The 18828-nt window shown below is 42.9% G+C and overlaps 1 protein-coding gene across 5 annotated transcripts in view; it reads right to left on the bottom strand.

Moving 5' to 3' along the window:
• Positions 1-15452, bottom strand: part of LOC137377052 (uncharacterized) — a 108586-nt gene extending 93134 nt beyond the window's left edge. For 3 of the 5 annotated variants that reach the window (XM_068046248.1, XM_068046247.1, XM_068046246.1), the window contains exons 1-2: positions 15333-15452; positions 9924-10262 (exon numbers count right to left, since the gene is read on the bottom strand). In XM_068046248.1, the coding sequence (XP_067902349.1) occupies positions 9924-10262; positions 15333-15384 (391 nt within the window). In that variant the 5' untranslated portion in view covers positions 15385-15452. Of the gene's footprint in view, positions 1-932; positions 1062-8518; positions 8555-9923; positions 10263-15332 lie in introns of those variants that run through there. The other 2 variants (XM_068046251.1, XM_068046249.1) reach the window with 2 other exon arrangements.
• Positions 15453-18828: the final 3376 nt, after the last annotated feature.

Genomic DNA, 18828 nt, shown 5'->3' on the forward strand with positions numbered 1-18828 from the left:
CACCTTCTCCTTTGTTATCTCTTGCCCAACCCCCACCTCACTTGTTTATAATCTGTGACTTTTCTAATATTTGTCAGTTCCGAAGAAGGGTCGCTGACCCGAAACGTTAACTCTGCTTCTCTTTCCACCGATGCTGCCAGACCTGCTGAGTGGTTCCAGCATTTCTTGTTTTTGTTTCAGATTTCCAGCATCCGCAGTATTTTGCTTTTATTTAAGGTTTAAGAAGAATCCTGGGCCCCAATGAAAAACAAGACTACCTACAATCAAGGACTACATTGAACTTGAAGCACAGTAAAAACTCCTCTTCAGTGACTGCCTCAAACTTTTTCACTTTATTTTTCTTCTGCTCTTTTCTGTCCCCATTTGCATGTGCATATCATGTACGCATGTTAGCATGGGGTGCAGTGTGTATCCGTAGGTGTTAACTGATTAGAGTTTAAGTTTATGTTTTAATAAATTTCACTTTCCTTCTTTAAACCTAAGAAAGCCTGTTCATGCTCATTTCTTTGCCTTATGATTGGAAAATGGTGAACAAAGATTCACCAAGGGGGAGCTCAAAACAGAGTGTGTTTAAAATTAAATCCCTTTACCATAAGACCAGGTGAAGACAGTAAAAAACCCCTAGACACCTTTCACACCTGGTTGTAACAGTAATTTGGGTGCTAGCATCCGGAATTTTACCCACAGACAAACAAGAGAAATTGGAAGCCAATATAATAAAAGCAAAATACTGCGGATGCTGGAAATCTGAAATAAAAACAAGAAATGCTGGAACCACTCAGCAGGTCTGGCAGCATCTGTGGAAAGAGAAGCAGAGTTAGCGTTTCGGGTCAGTGACCCTTCTTCGGAATTGGAAGCCAAATTGTTCCCAATAAAAAAAAGAGCAAAATTAATACAGGTTTTCTTGTGGTTGTGTGTGATTGAATACTAACATGTCTGCAACTGAAGCGAGTAGCTCTCCAAGCCAGGGTGAAGTTACAAGGACTTTCCATGAAGGAGTTGAGAAAGATGGCTGAGCAGTGTGGGATCACAGTACGTGGCAAGGCTGGGAAATCTTGAATCTGAAGAGGCAGAACAAGGTTTAAGAAGAATACTGGGCCCCAATGAAAAGCAAGACTACCTACAATCAAGGACTACAGCGAGCTTGAACACCTCTTCAGGTGTGTATCCATAGGCATTAACTGAATTAGAGTTTAAGTTCCAATAAATTTTACTTTTCTTCTTTAGACCTAAGAAAGCCTGTTTATGCTCATTTCTTTGCCTTATAATTGGAAAGTGGTGAACAAGGATTCACCAAGGGGGAGCTGAAACGACAGTGTGTTTAAAATTAAATCCCATTACAATAAGACCAGGTGATGACAGTAAAAGACCCCTGGACACCTTTCACACCTGGTCGTTAACGCCTGGCCACACGTGCTGCTATACAAAATGACCTGGATTTTGCAGTCGACAGTGAAGCAAGGGTACTTGCCACTGACATCGAAGAAAGCTGCCTGCAAAGATCTAATGCCCTCTGTGGTGCTATTTCCTCTTTCCCCACAGCAGTTTAACTCTGGCACCAAGTCAAGGCGATGTCTTGCTTGCAGCTGCAGAGGTACCACAAGCAGGTAGGCAACCAATCAAATTGAACCATTCACACACATCAAACCAGGAAGTTAAAAGATTTTAAAATTCTTCACTTTTAATTTAAATGTTCAGATAGACAAATAAATATATGATTATATTAAAATAAAAGTTAAACTAAAGATAAACGGACTTCTATAAAAGGAAATTATGTTTTTAAAACTATGAGGTATTTTTTATCATTCTTTTTCAGGGCCAGTGAACATGGTTAGCAGTGATTATGAATTTAGTACCCCATTAAAAACCCAGTTACACCTCATTCAACCAGGTGTAACTTTTCAAAGAATTTCAAAGAACAAAAGAATTTTTACAGCACTCTATCAGTGTTAGATGGAAGGTCTCATCAATTCACGACTGCAAGGGAGATAGCAGTCTGTAGGAACCTCTACTATACACCAAGGAGAGGAATGTAGACTCACTGACAACAACTTCTAGATTTTCACGTTATTTCTGCAAGCGTCCAAACTCCCATAGTTGGAGCCAGTTTCAGTGGCGCAATGACGGAACTCTTATTACCACAGCAAAATCTGGGCCTTAAAGAAAGTGAATGAATTCCATTCCGCTTCATGAAGTTCACATTAAAGGCCTGCTCAGGTCAGGAAAAAAAAAACAGACCCGAACCCAACAGAACCACATCGGACCCGAGTCTGACCAGACCCGACCTGAGCCCGACACAACCACCGGAATGTTCACATTATTTACCTTCTGACTACGAATCTGCAGGAAGCTGCAGCGTGAGCGTGATGACATCATAGAGACGCTCACTTGCTCACTGCGCAGACTCAGTTTCCCTCCTTGACGTCCCGGATGCCCAGCTCAGGTAGGCTTTTAAACTTTTGACACTTGCTAGCAGAGTAAAATGCTGCAGATCTGGCCCGACCTGGACCCGGCCAGACCCGAGCCCGAAAACCAGACCCGGAAGAGCGACCCGACCCTCCCCGAACCCAACACATGTCGTCGGGTCCCGTTGGGTTCGGGTCGGGTAGCAGGCCTTTAGTTCACATGAGTTTCAGACCGCGCCTTTATAGCCACATGGGAGAGATCAATGCTAGCTTTCACTTATGGGAATGCAGCTACAAGCTAATGACTTGCCCAGTATTATTGAGTCCATGTAGAACTAAATGAACTCAGAGGTGTCCTGAACAAGAAACTCATGTGTCTAATATAGCAATGGATATGCCTCAGTGTTCTGTGTTCTCTTTGGCATAGATATCTGTGGGTTGGGTGTTATCTGCATGCATAATGGCAAACCCTCCTGACTTCTACCCTTTCCTCATCTACATTCTTATTCTCCTCCTCAAAGCACAGGAAAAATGGAATGAATCTCCAGAGAGAAATGTTTTATATGTACAGTTATACTATCTGTAAAGCGTTAGGAACTATTTAGCTAGGAACTATTTGTTAGGTGTAAGTGTTCCAGCAGGCGGCCACATTCACAGCTGCACTGGGGAGTCATGCTCTATGTAACACAAGAATCAGTGGAATCAGGTTCTACAGCACAAAGCATGGTGCTGAAATAAACAAGACGGACTCCAGCCTTTTCCAAGTTTAAAGTGTGATTTTTTCTAACATTTGGGAACTAGAAACAACATAAAGACAAAATATGGTGGCAGCAAGTGTCTGTGAGGAAACCTACAACATTTTTAAAAGCATCAGATTGAAAAATGTGGCCCAAATTAGTGCTGGAGAGAGAGACAGAAAAATTGAGTGACTCGTGCAAAAACTCTAAAAAAAAGATCGAAATGTAAGCCGGGACGGGAATGAATGCACTGTTACAGCCCATGATGAATTGGGGAGCTGATGATGTCGTAGAGGCATTTGAGAAGTTTAAACAAAAGTGTAATTTGGCATTCAGTAGTTTCCCAAAAGGAACTAGTGAAGAGGAGAGGGTCAGCTATATCCTTCTGTTGGCTGGAGATATTATTTAACATCTGGTTCCTAAGCGAAGAGGACAGCAGAAATCCAGACAAAATTTTTCAAAGATTCAGCATCCATCTCCAGCCAAAATGAAATCATCGGATATACTGATATGAATTTCAAGGCCTCAGACAGGAATTAGATGAGCCTATTAACGATTTTCTGGCAAGATTGAAAAATGCAGCCAGAAAATGTAAATTTAAGGATACAGATGAACGGCTGATAGATCAGCTCATTTGGGGTCTTGCACATCCTGAAGTACAGAAAGCTCTAATCGGAAAGGACAAGCTCACAATATCGCAGGCTGTAGACACTGCCAGAGCTCATGAAGCCACGAGAAGACAGATGAAGACTCTGACCTGCCAAATGGCTAGCCTTCAAGTAAGCCAAGAGACAGGCAGCAGGGTTGATGCAGTGAAACAACAACTCACAAATGTACATCAAACAGAGAGAAAGATGTGTAGGAACTGTGGATGACCACATGAATTGACAGATAGAAGTAAATGTCCCGCATGTGGATCAATCTGCAGAGCTTGCGGAAAGACCAATCACTGGGAAAAGATGTGCAGGACACGGCAGGAAGTGGTAGATGAGTCATCAGAGCCAGAGTTACAGGGCGAAGGAATAGCAAAAGAAACCAAAACATCCATACCTGGAAGATGCCGATGGGTTTGAGAACATGATAGACATAGGAACTATACAATTGCACAAAATGTCTGGGTGTGACAGTTCACAGAGAAAAGAAATTCACACAACCATTCAGATCAAGAAGAGACTGAGAAATAAGCCCACAATGATAAATCTGAAGGTGAAGATTGATACTGGAGCGCAGAGTAACATCATCCTGCTCAGACTATACAGCAGATTGTTCTTGAAAATTTGGAGAGAAATGGTTATCCAAGGGAAGGTGCTCTGAAACCAAACAACGTCATGCTAAGAGCATATGGGGGAACTGAGATTCGACAGCTAGGAACAACCCAAATCAGAGGGACACACAAAGAAACAGAATCCATATTTGACCTACACCTGAGCTGGAACAACAGAAAATACATCAACAAAACCGGAAACATCACTATCCAGTGAGAAACATGAACAACATCACCAGCAGGTGACACGACATCACCTGTACAGCGTGCCAACTCATACTGAGAGCAACAAATGCCAAATCTACAAGATGGAGGCACAACATCTTACCACCCAAGCGATACCATGAATAACATTTAAAAAAATACACGCTATAAAAGACTCTAAAAAGGGGTTTAGATTATTTCCACAAGTCGGATGATAATCTTTTTTATTTATATTGACAGTTATATTGATATAGGGGCATTATGTTTTAAAGAAGGATGTTATCTATGTATATATTGTTGTACTATCTGTAAAGTGTTCAGAACTAATTAGCTAGGAACTAGTTGTTATGTGTAAGTGTTCCAGTATGGGGCCACATTCATTGCTGCACTGGGATGGCATGTTATACGTAACACAAGAACCAGTGGAATCAGGTTCTACAGCACAAAGCATGGTGTTGGAATAAACAAGACTGACTCCAGCCTTTTCCAAGTTTGAAGTGTGATTCTTTCTAATATCTGGGAACCAGAAACAACATAAAGACAAAAAAAGAAATCCGTTATTTCACGATGCAGAGCTCCTTTAAAATCTCAGAAAATTATCAAAGAAACTGAAGCTTGAAAGTAATGGAAGTGGCTCTCAGTCACAACTGGGTGGCAGAAACATACTTCTGTGTGAGCTTGCACCTTCTTGCTCTCTATCTGCCTCTGCAGCACCATATAGACTCAGCACCACCAACTTCAGTAATAATAATTTTCAGAGGTGTTAAGTAGATGGAAATGCAAAGAAATCACAAGGGAACATTTGCCCATGTGCCCCAAGGTTTATTTATACACAGCAGGGAACATTCCTGTTGGGTGGATCAGGGTCAAAGCAGGTGATAGAGTCAGAGAGTCATTTAGAGAGAGGACAGAAATCATGGCTGTTATTTTAAGGATGGAGTTTTTACTGTCAGACCACCTGAAAATGTAGTTTTTTTCAAAAGGAAAATCCAGGCCCAGAATTTGCACTTGGAATTCTGAATAATTAGCTTATGCCAGAGTATTGAGTGTTAATAGTCTTTAACCAAAAATTACTTGGAACTGACACAGCTGTAGATGCAAACCAACCCCTGATTTTTGCTGGGACATAACTGCACAGATGCCAGCCACTTTATGGTAACTCATCTATAGCTCAATCCAATCCTATCCTCATATGAAGTTCAAGTACACACACTTTATGAGAGAAGTCAATGCATATTATTAGGAGCAGGAACCATGGTTGACCTTTCCCCTCCCTAGGCCAGTGTTGCTGAGGCAGATTGTCACACCTTACTGCCACTCCAGGTGATATCATCTAACTGACCACATAATCAAACATGGGACTTTCCCAGACTGCACGACTCAGTAGCACATTGGGAAATACGCATATATCACTGAGTTACCAATGCCGTCTTCTTAAATATTAGCACAATTTAGCGATGAAATGAACACCAGAGATCTGGGAGAGCAAGGAGAATCACACCAGTAGTATCAAGGATTTAAACTGAAGTGCGACAAAGCAGCAGCAGAGTTAGGAAAGTGAGGGACACAATGGGAGTGGTCCCAAAGATCTAATGTAAAGTGCAACAGAGCAGCAGTAGGGAGATGGGAAAGTAAGGAGCACCACAGGAGCAGTCCCAAGGATTTAAACAGAGCAAGCGAGATGTATGACACAGCAGAAAAAAAAATAGCAAAGTATAGTCACAGCACAACAAAGGCTGTTGAGGGTAAGTTTACAGATAAACATTTAAGTTAGCATACCTAGAACTTAAATCTAGATGAAGAAATTAGTTAAAAAAAATTTTAAAAAGCTCAGTTGAATTGGGGAGCCTAGATGTAAGGAAGTGTGCGCATCAGGGATGGAGGTAAAAAAAATGCCTAAACTGACATCAGCACAAGCTGATTGATGAGTAGCTGGTGCGTTTTTTTGTCTCGATCAGTTACAAATCTTAAGGTTATTTCTGGTAATTTTAGATAGTGGTCTAATAAATCGAGGCATGGCAGGGCACCTCAGTCCTGTTGAATGCACATTCTCTGCCATGTGTGAACTCCAGGATGCTTCTTTTGTCCTGGACAACCACATGTACAGGAAATGCCATCAGCTGAAGCTCTGGGTTTCAGAGCGTGAGCAGGAGTTGTTATTACTGCAGTACATTCACGAAGCAAAAGAGTCAGTTTTAGTTAAAGGATTAAAATATAAAAATGTATTTTATTGAAATCCTTTACAAACCAGAACTTTATTCATCTCAACACTGGCAAGATAGAAGCCATCCTGTTCAGTTTCTGACTGAAACTTTGGGCTAAATTTTATTTGGAGGCCACAGGTCCCGACGTTGGGACCAGAAGTGGGTGCATTGGGGCAATCAGCGGCCGGTCGAATGCAGTTAAGTGGCGGCCATCAATTAAGATTCGGGAATTGTGGGGGCCATCCAGTGAGAGGACGGAAGTGGCAGCAGAGGCGGCAAAAGTGGTGTCCAGTGACACCACGCAAGTTTCAGCTGCCATATTTAAAGAGTGGAAAGCCCATACCTGACTGCTGCTTGCATTAATACAGCCCCTGCATTCAGGAATGCCAAGGATGGGATCGGAAGCCCACAAACAGAATGGCAGAAGAAAGACACTGGGTGGCCCCATGGTTCAATGATGCCTCCCTCCAGGCTCTGCTCCAGGCTGCAAGGGAAAGGTGGGAGGTCCTCTTCCACAGGGATGGGAGGAGGCGACCAGGCTACCTGGACGGAGATAATGGAGGAGATCAGCAGCCATGGTGTCACCCCAAGGACCTGGATTCAGTGCCGGAAAAAGATCAGTGACCTGATATGGTCTGCTAAGGTGAGTGTTCCATTCACTTCCTTTGGGTCTAGCTTTGGGTCAGAGCGAGAGACTGCATTTGGTGGAACACCAGCCTTGGCAATGGGGTTCTGGCATTGTCAATGGGGCCTGAGGCATGGCTGAACCCCAGTCTGTCAATGCATTCCCCTGCATGGTCCCTCAAGAGTTGCTGCATGCAGGAGGTGTATGTGTGCCCCCATCATTGCTTGCTGGACTATCATCATGAGATATCTGAGGTTTTTACTCACTGGGAGACAAACCTTGTTCACCATTATGTCTGCAGGAGAAGACTGTCCACAACAGGAAGCAGCATGCCAAGACCAGCAACGGAGTGCTTTATCTCCATGTCCTAACCATGATGGAGACCAGGGAACTGGCAGGGCATCAAGCTGGACGCGCCATAGCTGATGCTGAGACTGGGCTCCCACTCAAGAGAGTGAGTGAGCATCTCTTGAAGCAGAAGAATGTAACTGATGGCAAAGAGCCATGCTGCGCTTGTAATCCCCATTGCATCAATGGAGAAGCACATTTGGAGTGGTAGGAATGACATGATGGGCAGACCCGAATTCTTCAATGTCTATGATTTCTCATACAGGTCAAGGAACAATTGGTCACCTCTGAGGTGGAGGCTGCCTCAGAGGGTCCATTGTCATATCACTCCCCAGCACCCTCCACTAGTGTAATATTCTCACATCAGAGGACAGTTGCATGCTTTTAGATTTGGGCACACAACCTAGTGAGCTCAGCACAGATACACCAGGGCAGCTGACAGAGGCTGTGACAGTTGAAGGACTGTGGGAGGTCTGGCCCATGCTGAGCACCAAGCTGATGCTGTGCCTTTGGTGTCAGCGGCAACACGGGAAATGTTGCAGAGAGGTCAGACGATATTTGGCAGAGATCCCAGTGGTTACGCGTGCCCAAGCACAGATGATGAAGGAGTACATCCAGGCCTTGGCTGCTCCCTTTTTACCTGTGCCTCTCACACTCACACACAGAAACACACACACACATACACTGGTTAGCTCTATTACAGACAAAAAACATTTGGGCTGAATACTTACTCATTCTTGAAGGAACAGCAGATGAGATATGTTGTGTTCCAAAACTGGCATATAGTCTGGCCTTTGAGTACATGTAGACAGGTCACTGGGATCTTTTAGAACAGTTCTTTTCAGGCAGCATTGAGAATTAATTTAGCAGTTTTTGTTCAAAGACAGGAGATGAAATGTGTTGACACAGTGGACTTCTCAGGGTCTTTTAGAGAGGTGCTGGAAAGCTGAGCTGTGGTCTTCTCTCCTTCCTTGAGACGTTCTCTTCTCTCCTTGCTATATAATCCAACCCTAACTCAAAACAATTCCAAAGTGAAACCGACAACAGGTGGTCAACCTTTTGACCTCCATCAATCTTAACCTGTCACTTCTTTGGAAACAACTTCTCCAGGTGTCCACAGTTCTCGGCTGTTTATTGAGCTGGAAGTCAGGGTGGTTTCCTGGAAAGGCTTGTTTTCCTCACAAGACCTCTCAATGCACCAAAACTCCTCAGACAGCACCTTCCAAACCCACAAGCTCTACCACCTAGAAAGACAAGGGCAGAAGATGCATGGGAATACCACCACCTGCAAGTTACCCTCCAAGCCTCACACCATACTGACTTGGAATTATATCGCTCTTTCTTCACTGTTGCTGTGTCAAATTCCTGGAACTCCCTTCCTAACAGCACTGTGGGTCAACACCTTCTCAAGGACAATTAGGGATGGGCAAAAATTGCTGTCCTAGCCAGCAATGTCCACATCCCATGAATGAATAAAAAAAGGAATGGGTCTTGAATTGAAAGAACTTTGGAAGCTTACAGTTAGGGCATTTGGAATGTTTTCATCTACTTCCTTTAAAACGTTGGGAAGGAAACATCTTTTCCTGGGGAACTATCACTCTTCAGTGTCATTATTTTCTTCATTACTGTAATTTTGCTTATGTTAATTTTGATAAGTACCAGTCCCTGATTCAGTATTAGTTTCCTTGGGATGTCCAACTTGCCATCATTTTCTTCTACTGTAAATACTCACACAAAATAATTATTCAACATGTCCCCCATTTCCTTATTTTCATTTACAATATTACCATTATTAGTTTTCAAAGCCCCACATTTCTCCTGAACACCCTTTTCTTAATTGTTAAAAATGTTTATATTGTTTTTGATATCCTTTACCGTTTCTTTTCATATTTCCTTTTTTGTAGCTCTTACTATCGCTGCCCCAACCAAGGTAATGTTAACTTTGTAAAGATTGCATTCCTCATGATCTGTATGGCTTAGTTACTGACTGGTAAACTCACTGATTCATCAGAGGAGCCAGAAATTTAATGTTTGGAATGCAATATTGCCTTTTATAGATTGCAAACAAACGTCCTGTACTGTGAACGTAACAGCAATTTATATCACATATCAGGAAAATGATTCTGTCTCTCTTACCTGATACTTGCATCACTGAACTCTTTTCCTCTTTATGGGGAGTAACAAAAACAATGCAGGTGTAATTTCCTTCTTCATTAAGTTGTACATTTGGAAGGTAAAGTGAAGCATTTCCTTTCCGTAAAGCGTCGTCAAAAATCTTTGCCCCATTTCTCTTTCGCAGATGTTGTCCTCCGTTAAATATATACACGTCTGTCCGGCTTGTTCGCGATTCAAAAACCCATCGAACAGCTACGTGTGTGAGGTCAGGTTCTGGGTTACTGTATTTGCATTTTAAAAGAGCATCTTCATTTACTGAAACTTCCAGCGGAGAGGGAAATATCTCCAATTCTAATGATCCTTTAAAATAAAAACATCTTAAAACATTAATATACATAAAAGTAGCCTCATATCACATATAGATGAGCGTTTTTAAACTTTTTGTTCATTCATCAAAAAATACATTTGAAAATCATTTGTTTCAAACTATCCATTCTGTAACCATTCCCTATATATATTGATGCCCATATCTCCAGTAAACTTTCATTATAATGTGAAAAGTTTTCTGCCTTGGGTTATTGGTTCCATATCTTTTCATTAAGTATGTAAAATAGTTTTAGTTCTGATTCTCTCTTACTGTTCTATCATGGTTCCAGTCCTATTTCTCCCAATGCAGAACACCGCACTACCATCATTTGAAAATTCTTCAGGCAAGGTAAATTATTTTTCACACAGACTACAGTTAACACCCTAAACTGACCAGCATGTTTTATTTTGAATAATCCTGAGATTACTACCTTTCAGGTCTTGCTCTTTAATCTATCACTTAATTTCTGAAACTCCACATGCAGTACCTGCATTTTATTTCTTCATGTTTTATAGGTTCCGACATGAATCACTATTTCTGGCTGATGCAAAATCTTTTATATCCACTCCCTTACCCCATTACTACTGAGCTTCTGAACTGCAGTCTCTCCTGTTTGACACCTGTTGCCTCCATGGTCCCATCATTTTGTTTTCTCTTTCAAGTTTTGTCTTTGTCACAGCTATTGAGTACTGAATATCTGGTTGGTAATTCGACATTCACAGGAGATCCTTGTACTGCCCTCCTGTCAATGCTTCCTGGATGGTCTTCCATCCCCACCTCCCAACCCCAACACCCTATCCTTCCTATGCTCAATACCTCACTCTGCATGTGAGATTGAAGGGGCAGGGGGGAAGGTGGTGGTGACATCCTGGATTATGTATTCCAAGAACCCTTTAGCCTCCTAAATGTGATGTGGACTTCACCAGCTAGTTCTCAAGCTCAGTAACCTTGAGCTCATGAACAAACAGCCAGAGACACCTGCTACACGTGTGGTTATCCCTGAGACACAAAATATCTAGAACTTCTCACATTGTGCAGATATCACATATCATGGATCTTAGGTGCCCACCCCCACTAGCCTCTGAATACCAAATGTAATTGTTTACTCTTAAAGGTTTAAGAAACTCAAGTGTAATGCAGTGACTAACTCCTCCAATATAATTCCTAATACACAAATATAAACTTAAAATAATTTGCAATATCATCATGGGATATTCTGATGTTGTGAAAAGTACTGTATACATGCAAGATTTTTAGGGTAAACAAGAAAAAAAGGAAAGACTTGCACTTGCACTTGCACCACCAACAGATGCCTCAAAGAGCTTTACAGCCAATGAAGTACTTTTGAAATGTAGCCACTGTTGTAATGTAGGAAACACAGCAGACAATTTGCTCACAGCAAACATTCACAAACTGCAATGTGATAATGACCAGGTAATCTGTTTGTGTGATGTTGATTGAGGGATAAATATTGGCCAGGACACCTGGTATAACTCCTCTGCTCCTCTTTGAAATAGTGCCATGGGCTCTTGTACCATAGCAGGCTGATGGGCCTCAGGCTAATATCTCATTCAAAGCCAATGCAATACTCCCTCAAGCACTACACTGGAAAGTCAATATTGCTTTTTGTGCTCAAGACATGGAGTGAGACTGGAACTCATAGCCTTATGATTCAGGAATAAGAGTAGGACCAACTGAGCCACTGCTGAAACACAGCTGAAGAAATCTAAAGTTTATCTAAAAAAAACGCAAATATAAAAAATCCATCCAACTATTTACCGTGGCACTGAAGCCACTCCCATAATGCTGGGTGTAACTCAATTCCAAACAATTAACAGTTAGAAAGAATAAGCTATCAGTGATTGTACTTATTTCCATCCAAATTACTCCATGTCATAAGAACATAAGAAATAGGAGCAGGAGTAGGCCATTCAGCCCCTCAAGCCTGCCCCGCCATTCAATAAGATCATGGCTGATCTGTCCCAGGCCTCAACTCCTCTTTCGGGCCTGCTCCGCATACCCTTCGACTCCCCGAGATTTCAAAAATCTCTCTACCTCCTCCTAGCCTCTACAGCTCTCTGAGGCAGAGAATTCCAGAGATTCACCACCCTCTGAGAAAAGAAATTCCTTCGCATCTCAGTTTTAAATGTGTGCACCCTTATTCTGTAACTATGTTCCCTAGTTCGAGATTCCCCCACCAGTGGAAACATATTCTCAACATCTACCAAGTCAAGCCCCCTTAAAATCTTACATGTTTCAGTAAGATCACGTCTCATTCCTCTAAACTCCAAATGTCATTATATCAATGGCTTGAATGAAAAACTACAGAGCTGTATATCCAAGTTTGTAGATGATACTAAGTTAGGAGGCATAGTAAGTCACATAGATAGGAGCAGGATGTTACATAAGGACACAGACGTTAAATATTTGAGCAAAACTGTGGAAGATGAAATTTAATGTGGGGCAGTGTGAGGTAATCCACTTTGGATCTAAAATCATAGATCTTCATGGCACCTGACTCAAAATTGTAAAGAAGCAAAGAAATTTGAGTGTCCATATACATAAAATCCTAAAAGGCTAGTGCACAGGTACAAAAAGTAATCTAACAGGTGCACAGCCTTTTTCCTCAAGGAGTTAGAATACAAAGGAGAAAGGTTTACACTTCAGTGTACAAAGCCTTGGCCAGACCCCATCTGGCATTTTGTGTTCGCTATTGGGCACTATACCTCAGGAAGGATATGTATTTATATATATGTATAATAAATCGCTACAAATTTTAAAAAGAGGACATATGATGGTTTCTTCCAACCTTTATTTACATGTGGTTGACCAGAATGATATTAGAGTGTAAAGGGTTAAACTATGATAACAGTTTGCATTTTTTAATATATTCTTTCATGGGATGTGAACGTTGCTGGCAAGGTCAGCCTTTGTTGCCCAACCCTAATTGCCTGAGAAAAGCTAGTGGTGAGCTCCTTTCTTGAACTGTTGTAGTCCATCTGGTGTAGGGACATCCACAGTGCTGTTAGGAAGAGAGTTCTGGGTTTTTGACCCAGTGACAGTGAAGGAACGGCGATATAGTTCCAAGCAGGTGGTGGTGTTCCCAAGCCTCTGCTGCCCTTGTCCCTCCAGGTGATGGAGGCCACAGGTTTGGAAGATGCTGTCAAAGGAGGCTTGGCAAGTAACTGCAGTACATCTTGTATATAGTACACACTGCTGCCACTGTGCATCTGTGGTGGAGGAATGAATATTTAATGTGGTGGATGGAGTGCCAATCAAGTGGGCTGTTCTGTTCTGGATGGTGTCTAGCTTCTTGCATGTTTTTGGAGCTGCATTCATCTAGGTAAATGGAGAGAATTCCATCACACTCCTGACTTGTGCCTTGTAGATAGTGGACAGGCTTTGATGAGTCAGGAGGTGATTTACTTGCTGCAGAATTCTCAGCTCTGACCTGGTCTTCTAGCTGGTCCTGTTAAGTTTCTGTGCAATGGGAACCCTCAGGATGTTGATGGTGGGGGATTGAGCGATAGTAATGCCTTGAATGCCATGGGCTGATGGTGCGAGTCTCTCTTGTTGGAAATGGGCATGTCTGGCACTTTTGTGTTACTTGCCACTTATCAGCCCAAGATTGATGTTCACATCTTGCTGCATGTGGACAAGGACTCCAGAAACTGCTGCCAATTTCAGAGGAGTAATGATAATGAACGCTAACAGTTTAGTTGTCATTACTACCACCTAATAAGGGATTTTTAAACATAGCACAGCAATTTCATGATTGAAAGAGTACTCATTATTATGGCAATGATCTTTATATTTTTCAAAAATGTTCTCAGTTAAGAGTAAGCAGGGAAAATATACAGAAAAGTATGAACTTAGATGGGAAAAGTTCTTAAGAATCAGAAAAGTGTAAATTAAACCATTCTATACTATTACAGGTTTTTGACTTGAGTGCAGACCAGAGCAAACTCCAGGATTAACAGTGATTTTCTTAATAACTGTAGAAGTTAATGTGCAAGTCAGAGATTAGACAACGACAAATACTTCTTGATGCTCTGAACAACAGCAGATGGCACAATAAGAGTGAATTCTTCTTACTGAAATCATAGGCAGGGGGAGGTATAGGAGAATACTCTACTGAAAGAAAGAAATCATAAATCATTTTAGCTGCATTTCTTAGAAAAGAAAGCTTCAACGAAAAAAGTTCAAACTTTTGTCTTTGTGCCTTCAGTTTGTAAAATGCGAATTTAAAGAAAAATCAGATCAGTAATGATCTTGACGGGAAAATTGAAAGCAAGACCACAACACAGAAAGCTGAAATCTTCCTTTTTTTAGTTTAGAAATACAGCACTGAAACAGGCCCTTCTGTGTCGACCATTAGGATTTATACTAATCCTACACTAATTCCATATTCCTACCACATCCCCACCTGTCCCTATCACCTACTAGGGGCAATTTATAATGGCCAATTTACCTACCAACCTGCAAGTCTTTTGGCTGTGGGAGGAAACCGGAGCACCCAGAAAAAACCCATGCAGACACAGGGAGAACTTGCAAACTCCACACAGGCAGTACCCAGAATTGAACCCGGGTCGCTGGAGCTGTAAGGTTGCAGTGCTAACCACTGCGCCGCCCTAACTGGGAGCAGCCACATTTCAATGATTTTTCTCCCCTAGGATAAGTATCTCTGAAAACATGGAGTTTATCAGTGTGTCCGAATTATTGGCTCTTTTACTTTCCTCATTACACAGTCATTTATTGATAGAGTTAATGAGAAAAGTCACTTAAGAATCATTATACTGCACAACCCTTTTGTATTTGGGGTTCAAATAAAAACGATGACTGCAAGTATTTCAATTACTGAAAACGTTTCGATAAATCATCGGTAAAAACTAAATCCACGCAGCACAGCATAAGGTCTAAACTCTTCGCACGCAGAATTGGCCTGAAGCAAAATAAAGGTCAAATTTCAGAATCAGATCATTATTACAGGCTTGTCTGTTTCGGCTTCCAGTGCCCACAATCTGACCCAAGAGAGACCAGAACCCAGAACCCTGCTATTTTACCTGATAATGAAATAAAATACACGATGATAACACACAAAGGTAAGAACCTCATCTTCCAACGGGAAAATACGAACTTTATCCATGGAATAGATTCCTGAAAATCTGTCGCCAGTTTCCAAACTACGTGGATCAGTTTCACTTTCGTTTCAAACTGATCATACCCGATGTGGGTTTATGGAGTGATTGTACTGAGGACTTTACACCAAGGTGTGATATAAAAAAACACTGGAATGGTTGTAAACTGACATGTATTTTATCTATTTTAAAGTTAAATGCAAGAGAGTATTCTTGTTTATTCTCTACCGAAATGATTGTTCAGCTGGTTACGTTTTTACACAAGATTACTTTTTTACACCCACTCCCAACACATTCCTGGACTCATTGCAAACACTGCTCAGCACAGCCCAGCACCAGTTTCATTGGCCGTGTTGAAATTAGACTCCTCAATGTTAAGCATCTCTTTCTACCGGCAACAGAACATGTCCAAGCGTGGATGTTAATACCAAGAAAATCTCTTGCAGTGGCACGCAACAGAACCCGGGATGGGGGGGACAGAGCCCGGGAGACACAACCGGAGGAGGGGTGGCGGTGGTTATCGAGGCCCTGTACAGGGGGGCGGGGTGGAGGCGGGAGGAACGGAGCCCCAGGGAACAGATCCCGGAATCGGGCGGCGCAGAGCCCAATTTGACAGAGCCCTGAGTGGGGTGGGCAGAGGCCAGTGTGACTGAGCCCGGGATGGCTGATAGGGGTGGGTGTGCAATGGACAGGAAGGGGTGGGGTACAGAGCCAGGGTTGGGGGGGTTCAGAGCCTGCGATGGGGGGGGTGGGTGGCACAGGTTGGGGATGGGGATGCAGAACTGGAGGGGCATTGAGACAAACAGAGCATGGGAGGGGCATAGCAAGTTAAGCAGAGTGAGGGGCATAAGGGGGAATCAGAGTCTGGGGGAAGAATAAGTAGAGCGGGCGGAAGCAGGAGGAAAGTGGAGTGCAGGAGGGGGTGACGGTGAGAAAAGAAGGGGAAGGGGAGCAGACGCAAGCAGGTGGGAGCAGAAGTAAGGGGAGTAGGAAGGGGGAGCAGGTGGGGAGTAGGAGCACGGAAAGTTGGGGGCAGTGGGTGGGGAGCAGGAGCCTTCAATGGAGCAGAGCATTGGTGTGAGAAGTGTGATAGGTGTAGCAGATCAGGGAGAGAGTGAGGGTGGAAGGAAGGAAAACGTGACCCAGGACTAAGGGTGCTGGGTGAAGGAGAGAGAACACATTCCAGGTCTAAGGGGTTGTAGCAGGGAAGAGAGGGACAATGGTCCAGACAGGGTGATGAATCATGTTCTCCTCCCTGGTTACCACAGTGCCCCATCTGCCACTGCAGCTCTCACCCAGAGTGTTTATCTTGACAGAGTGACTAGCAACAGTGTGGATACTGCCGGGTTTCGATCAAGTCATGATGTTATCTTCTGCACATGGGTCAGGCCACCCATTGACATCACTCATCCTAAAAGCTGCGACTCCTCTAATTATGTCATTCTGACTCATTTTTGTTGAATGAAATACATCTCACTAAACCAATCTTCCATCTCAAATTATGTAAAACAGTCAAAGCAATTCAGCTTCAGAGAAACAGCTGCAGCAACCCACATGATCAAGAGGCCACATATTTAAAAGGTTACACAATTCAATCGCTGGGTTGGCCTGGCATTCCATGCAGTGTTTTTAGGGTCGAAGTGAGTTTGGAGGCTGTTCAGTCTGGAGGGCCCACTCATTCAGTAGACAAGGAAGTATCGTGGATGTTTTCACAGATCATGCTGATAGTGTGCCATGAGTGACTCCTGGTTCACAATGACTGGCAGAAATTGGTGCCATTCAACCCCCTAGAGTGGGCCCTGGCTTGTCAGACTTGCCAATCCTCATAGCTACTTAATTCATTTCATTTCCACTTGGTCAGCCCTAAACCAGGGAAGTAGCGACTGTGCTGTGTCCCTGCATGGCCACAGAACTAGGTTTGTGCCTCCTCACTGAGTTCCCTTTGTACCTTGGCACATGATACTTGAACTATTACCATCCACCTCTTGGTGGGCAACAGCCACAATTCTGTGAGAATCCCAGTAAAGCCTTTACAATAGCAGCAGTCACCTCTCAACAAGTTGCAGGGAAACACTGCAATGCCATGTAAGGTACAGGTCAGTTGAATGTCCTTTGGATTCCTCAAAGGTGCTGAATGCTTTGAGAAAGAAGCACAGAGCAGCCTGGTGCCTCTGGAAGAACATTTCTTGCACCTGATCCACCCATTCTGTCATTTACTGAAGCAACAACTCTGATATACCCATTCAGGCAGGTGGTCTTACTAATAAAGAGCAGATTTTACTAGGTGGATCCCTGAACAGCAGTGAGTAGGTGGAGCTGGTTGGCAAATCTAAGGAGACATCTGTCTCTCCTGAGAGGTGACATGTGCGAGAGCCCTCAACTGAGGATTCCAAGACCAAGAATTCAGTGATGTTGCCTGTTAACAAGCAATGATTCCAGAGCATTGGTCTCACATGCAAGCTGTAGAGACTGTCTCATGTCTCGTCTCATGGTGCTGATGACAGGAAAATTCGAGAAGTTGCGAACCTACATCTGCAGTGTAATGAGGAAGGCAGAAGAAGAAGGAAAACTCTGGTGACTGGGAGTCCAGGAGATTAATGTAGCCGCTGGCCAGACATTAGGAGAAGAGTATAAGAGCTGTCATCATTTCTGTACTGGCAACAGTTACTTGTTCTATAGATTACAGTCTTGCAAACTAACCTTGACTGCTCAGAAACTGCAGTTTCAGTGTGGAAGACATGACTCCTAGTTGAATCCATTTTTCAGAATCACACCCCTGTGTACTTGCATTAAACCATGCACTGCACCCAATGACCCTGTTCATTTGATTCTAGTGTGTGTACTGTCAGCAGAATGATCATGGCCACAGAAGTGTCATGGAACAGAAATCATGGCAGAAATCGATGTGGCCAGTTCTGATGCTGAGTTTTAGCTGAGGGGCCCTGCCTGACTTCATTTTCCAGTGGTTTTCAAAAGGAAAATCCAGGGCTTTGTATCTGAGAAGGTTGTAAACAGTCTGCTGTTCAGACTACACATTGACCTGTTGGGCACTGCTGGTCAGAGAGCTACTGATGTGCTGTGGCCAGTGCAGAGACAATGCAGAGAAAAGAGAAATGCTCCTAGTATAGGAGAAAACAAAATTGATTCAAATGTAGGAATGATATCGAGAAATCATCCTTCATACAAGGCAATCCAAATAGTCTGGCTCAATCATAATGTGATTTTTTTTTTCAATGAGCAACATCAGACTTAGGAGAAGGAGTAGGCCAGATGGTGCTTTGAGCCTGCTCTGCCATTCGATAAAATCATGGCTGATCTGGAGGAAGAGAAGCAATGGAAGGAGGATGAGCAATATTCATAGATACACTGCTTGAGTTGTGTACCGATCATAACCTCTGCATCACCAACTCATTCTTTCACA

Source organism: Heterodontus francisci, chromosome 14, assembly GCF_036365525.1.
Source record: "Heterodontus francisci isolate sHetFra1 chromosome 14, sHetFra1.hap1, whole genome shotgun sequence".
In the NCBI taxonomy this organism is placed as follows: Eukaryota; Metazoa; Chordata; class Chondrichthyes; order Heterodontiformes; family Heterodontidae; genus Heterodontus; species Heterodontus francisci.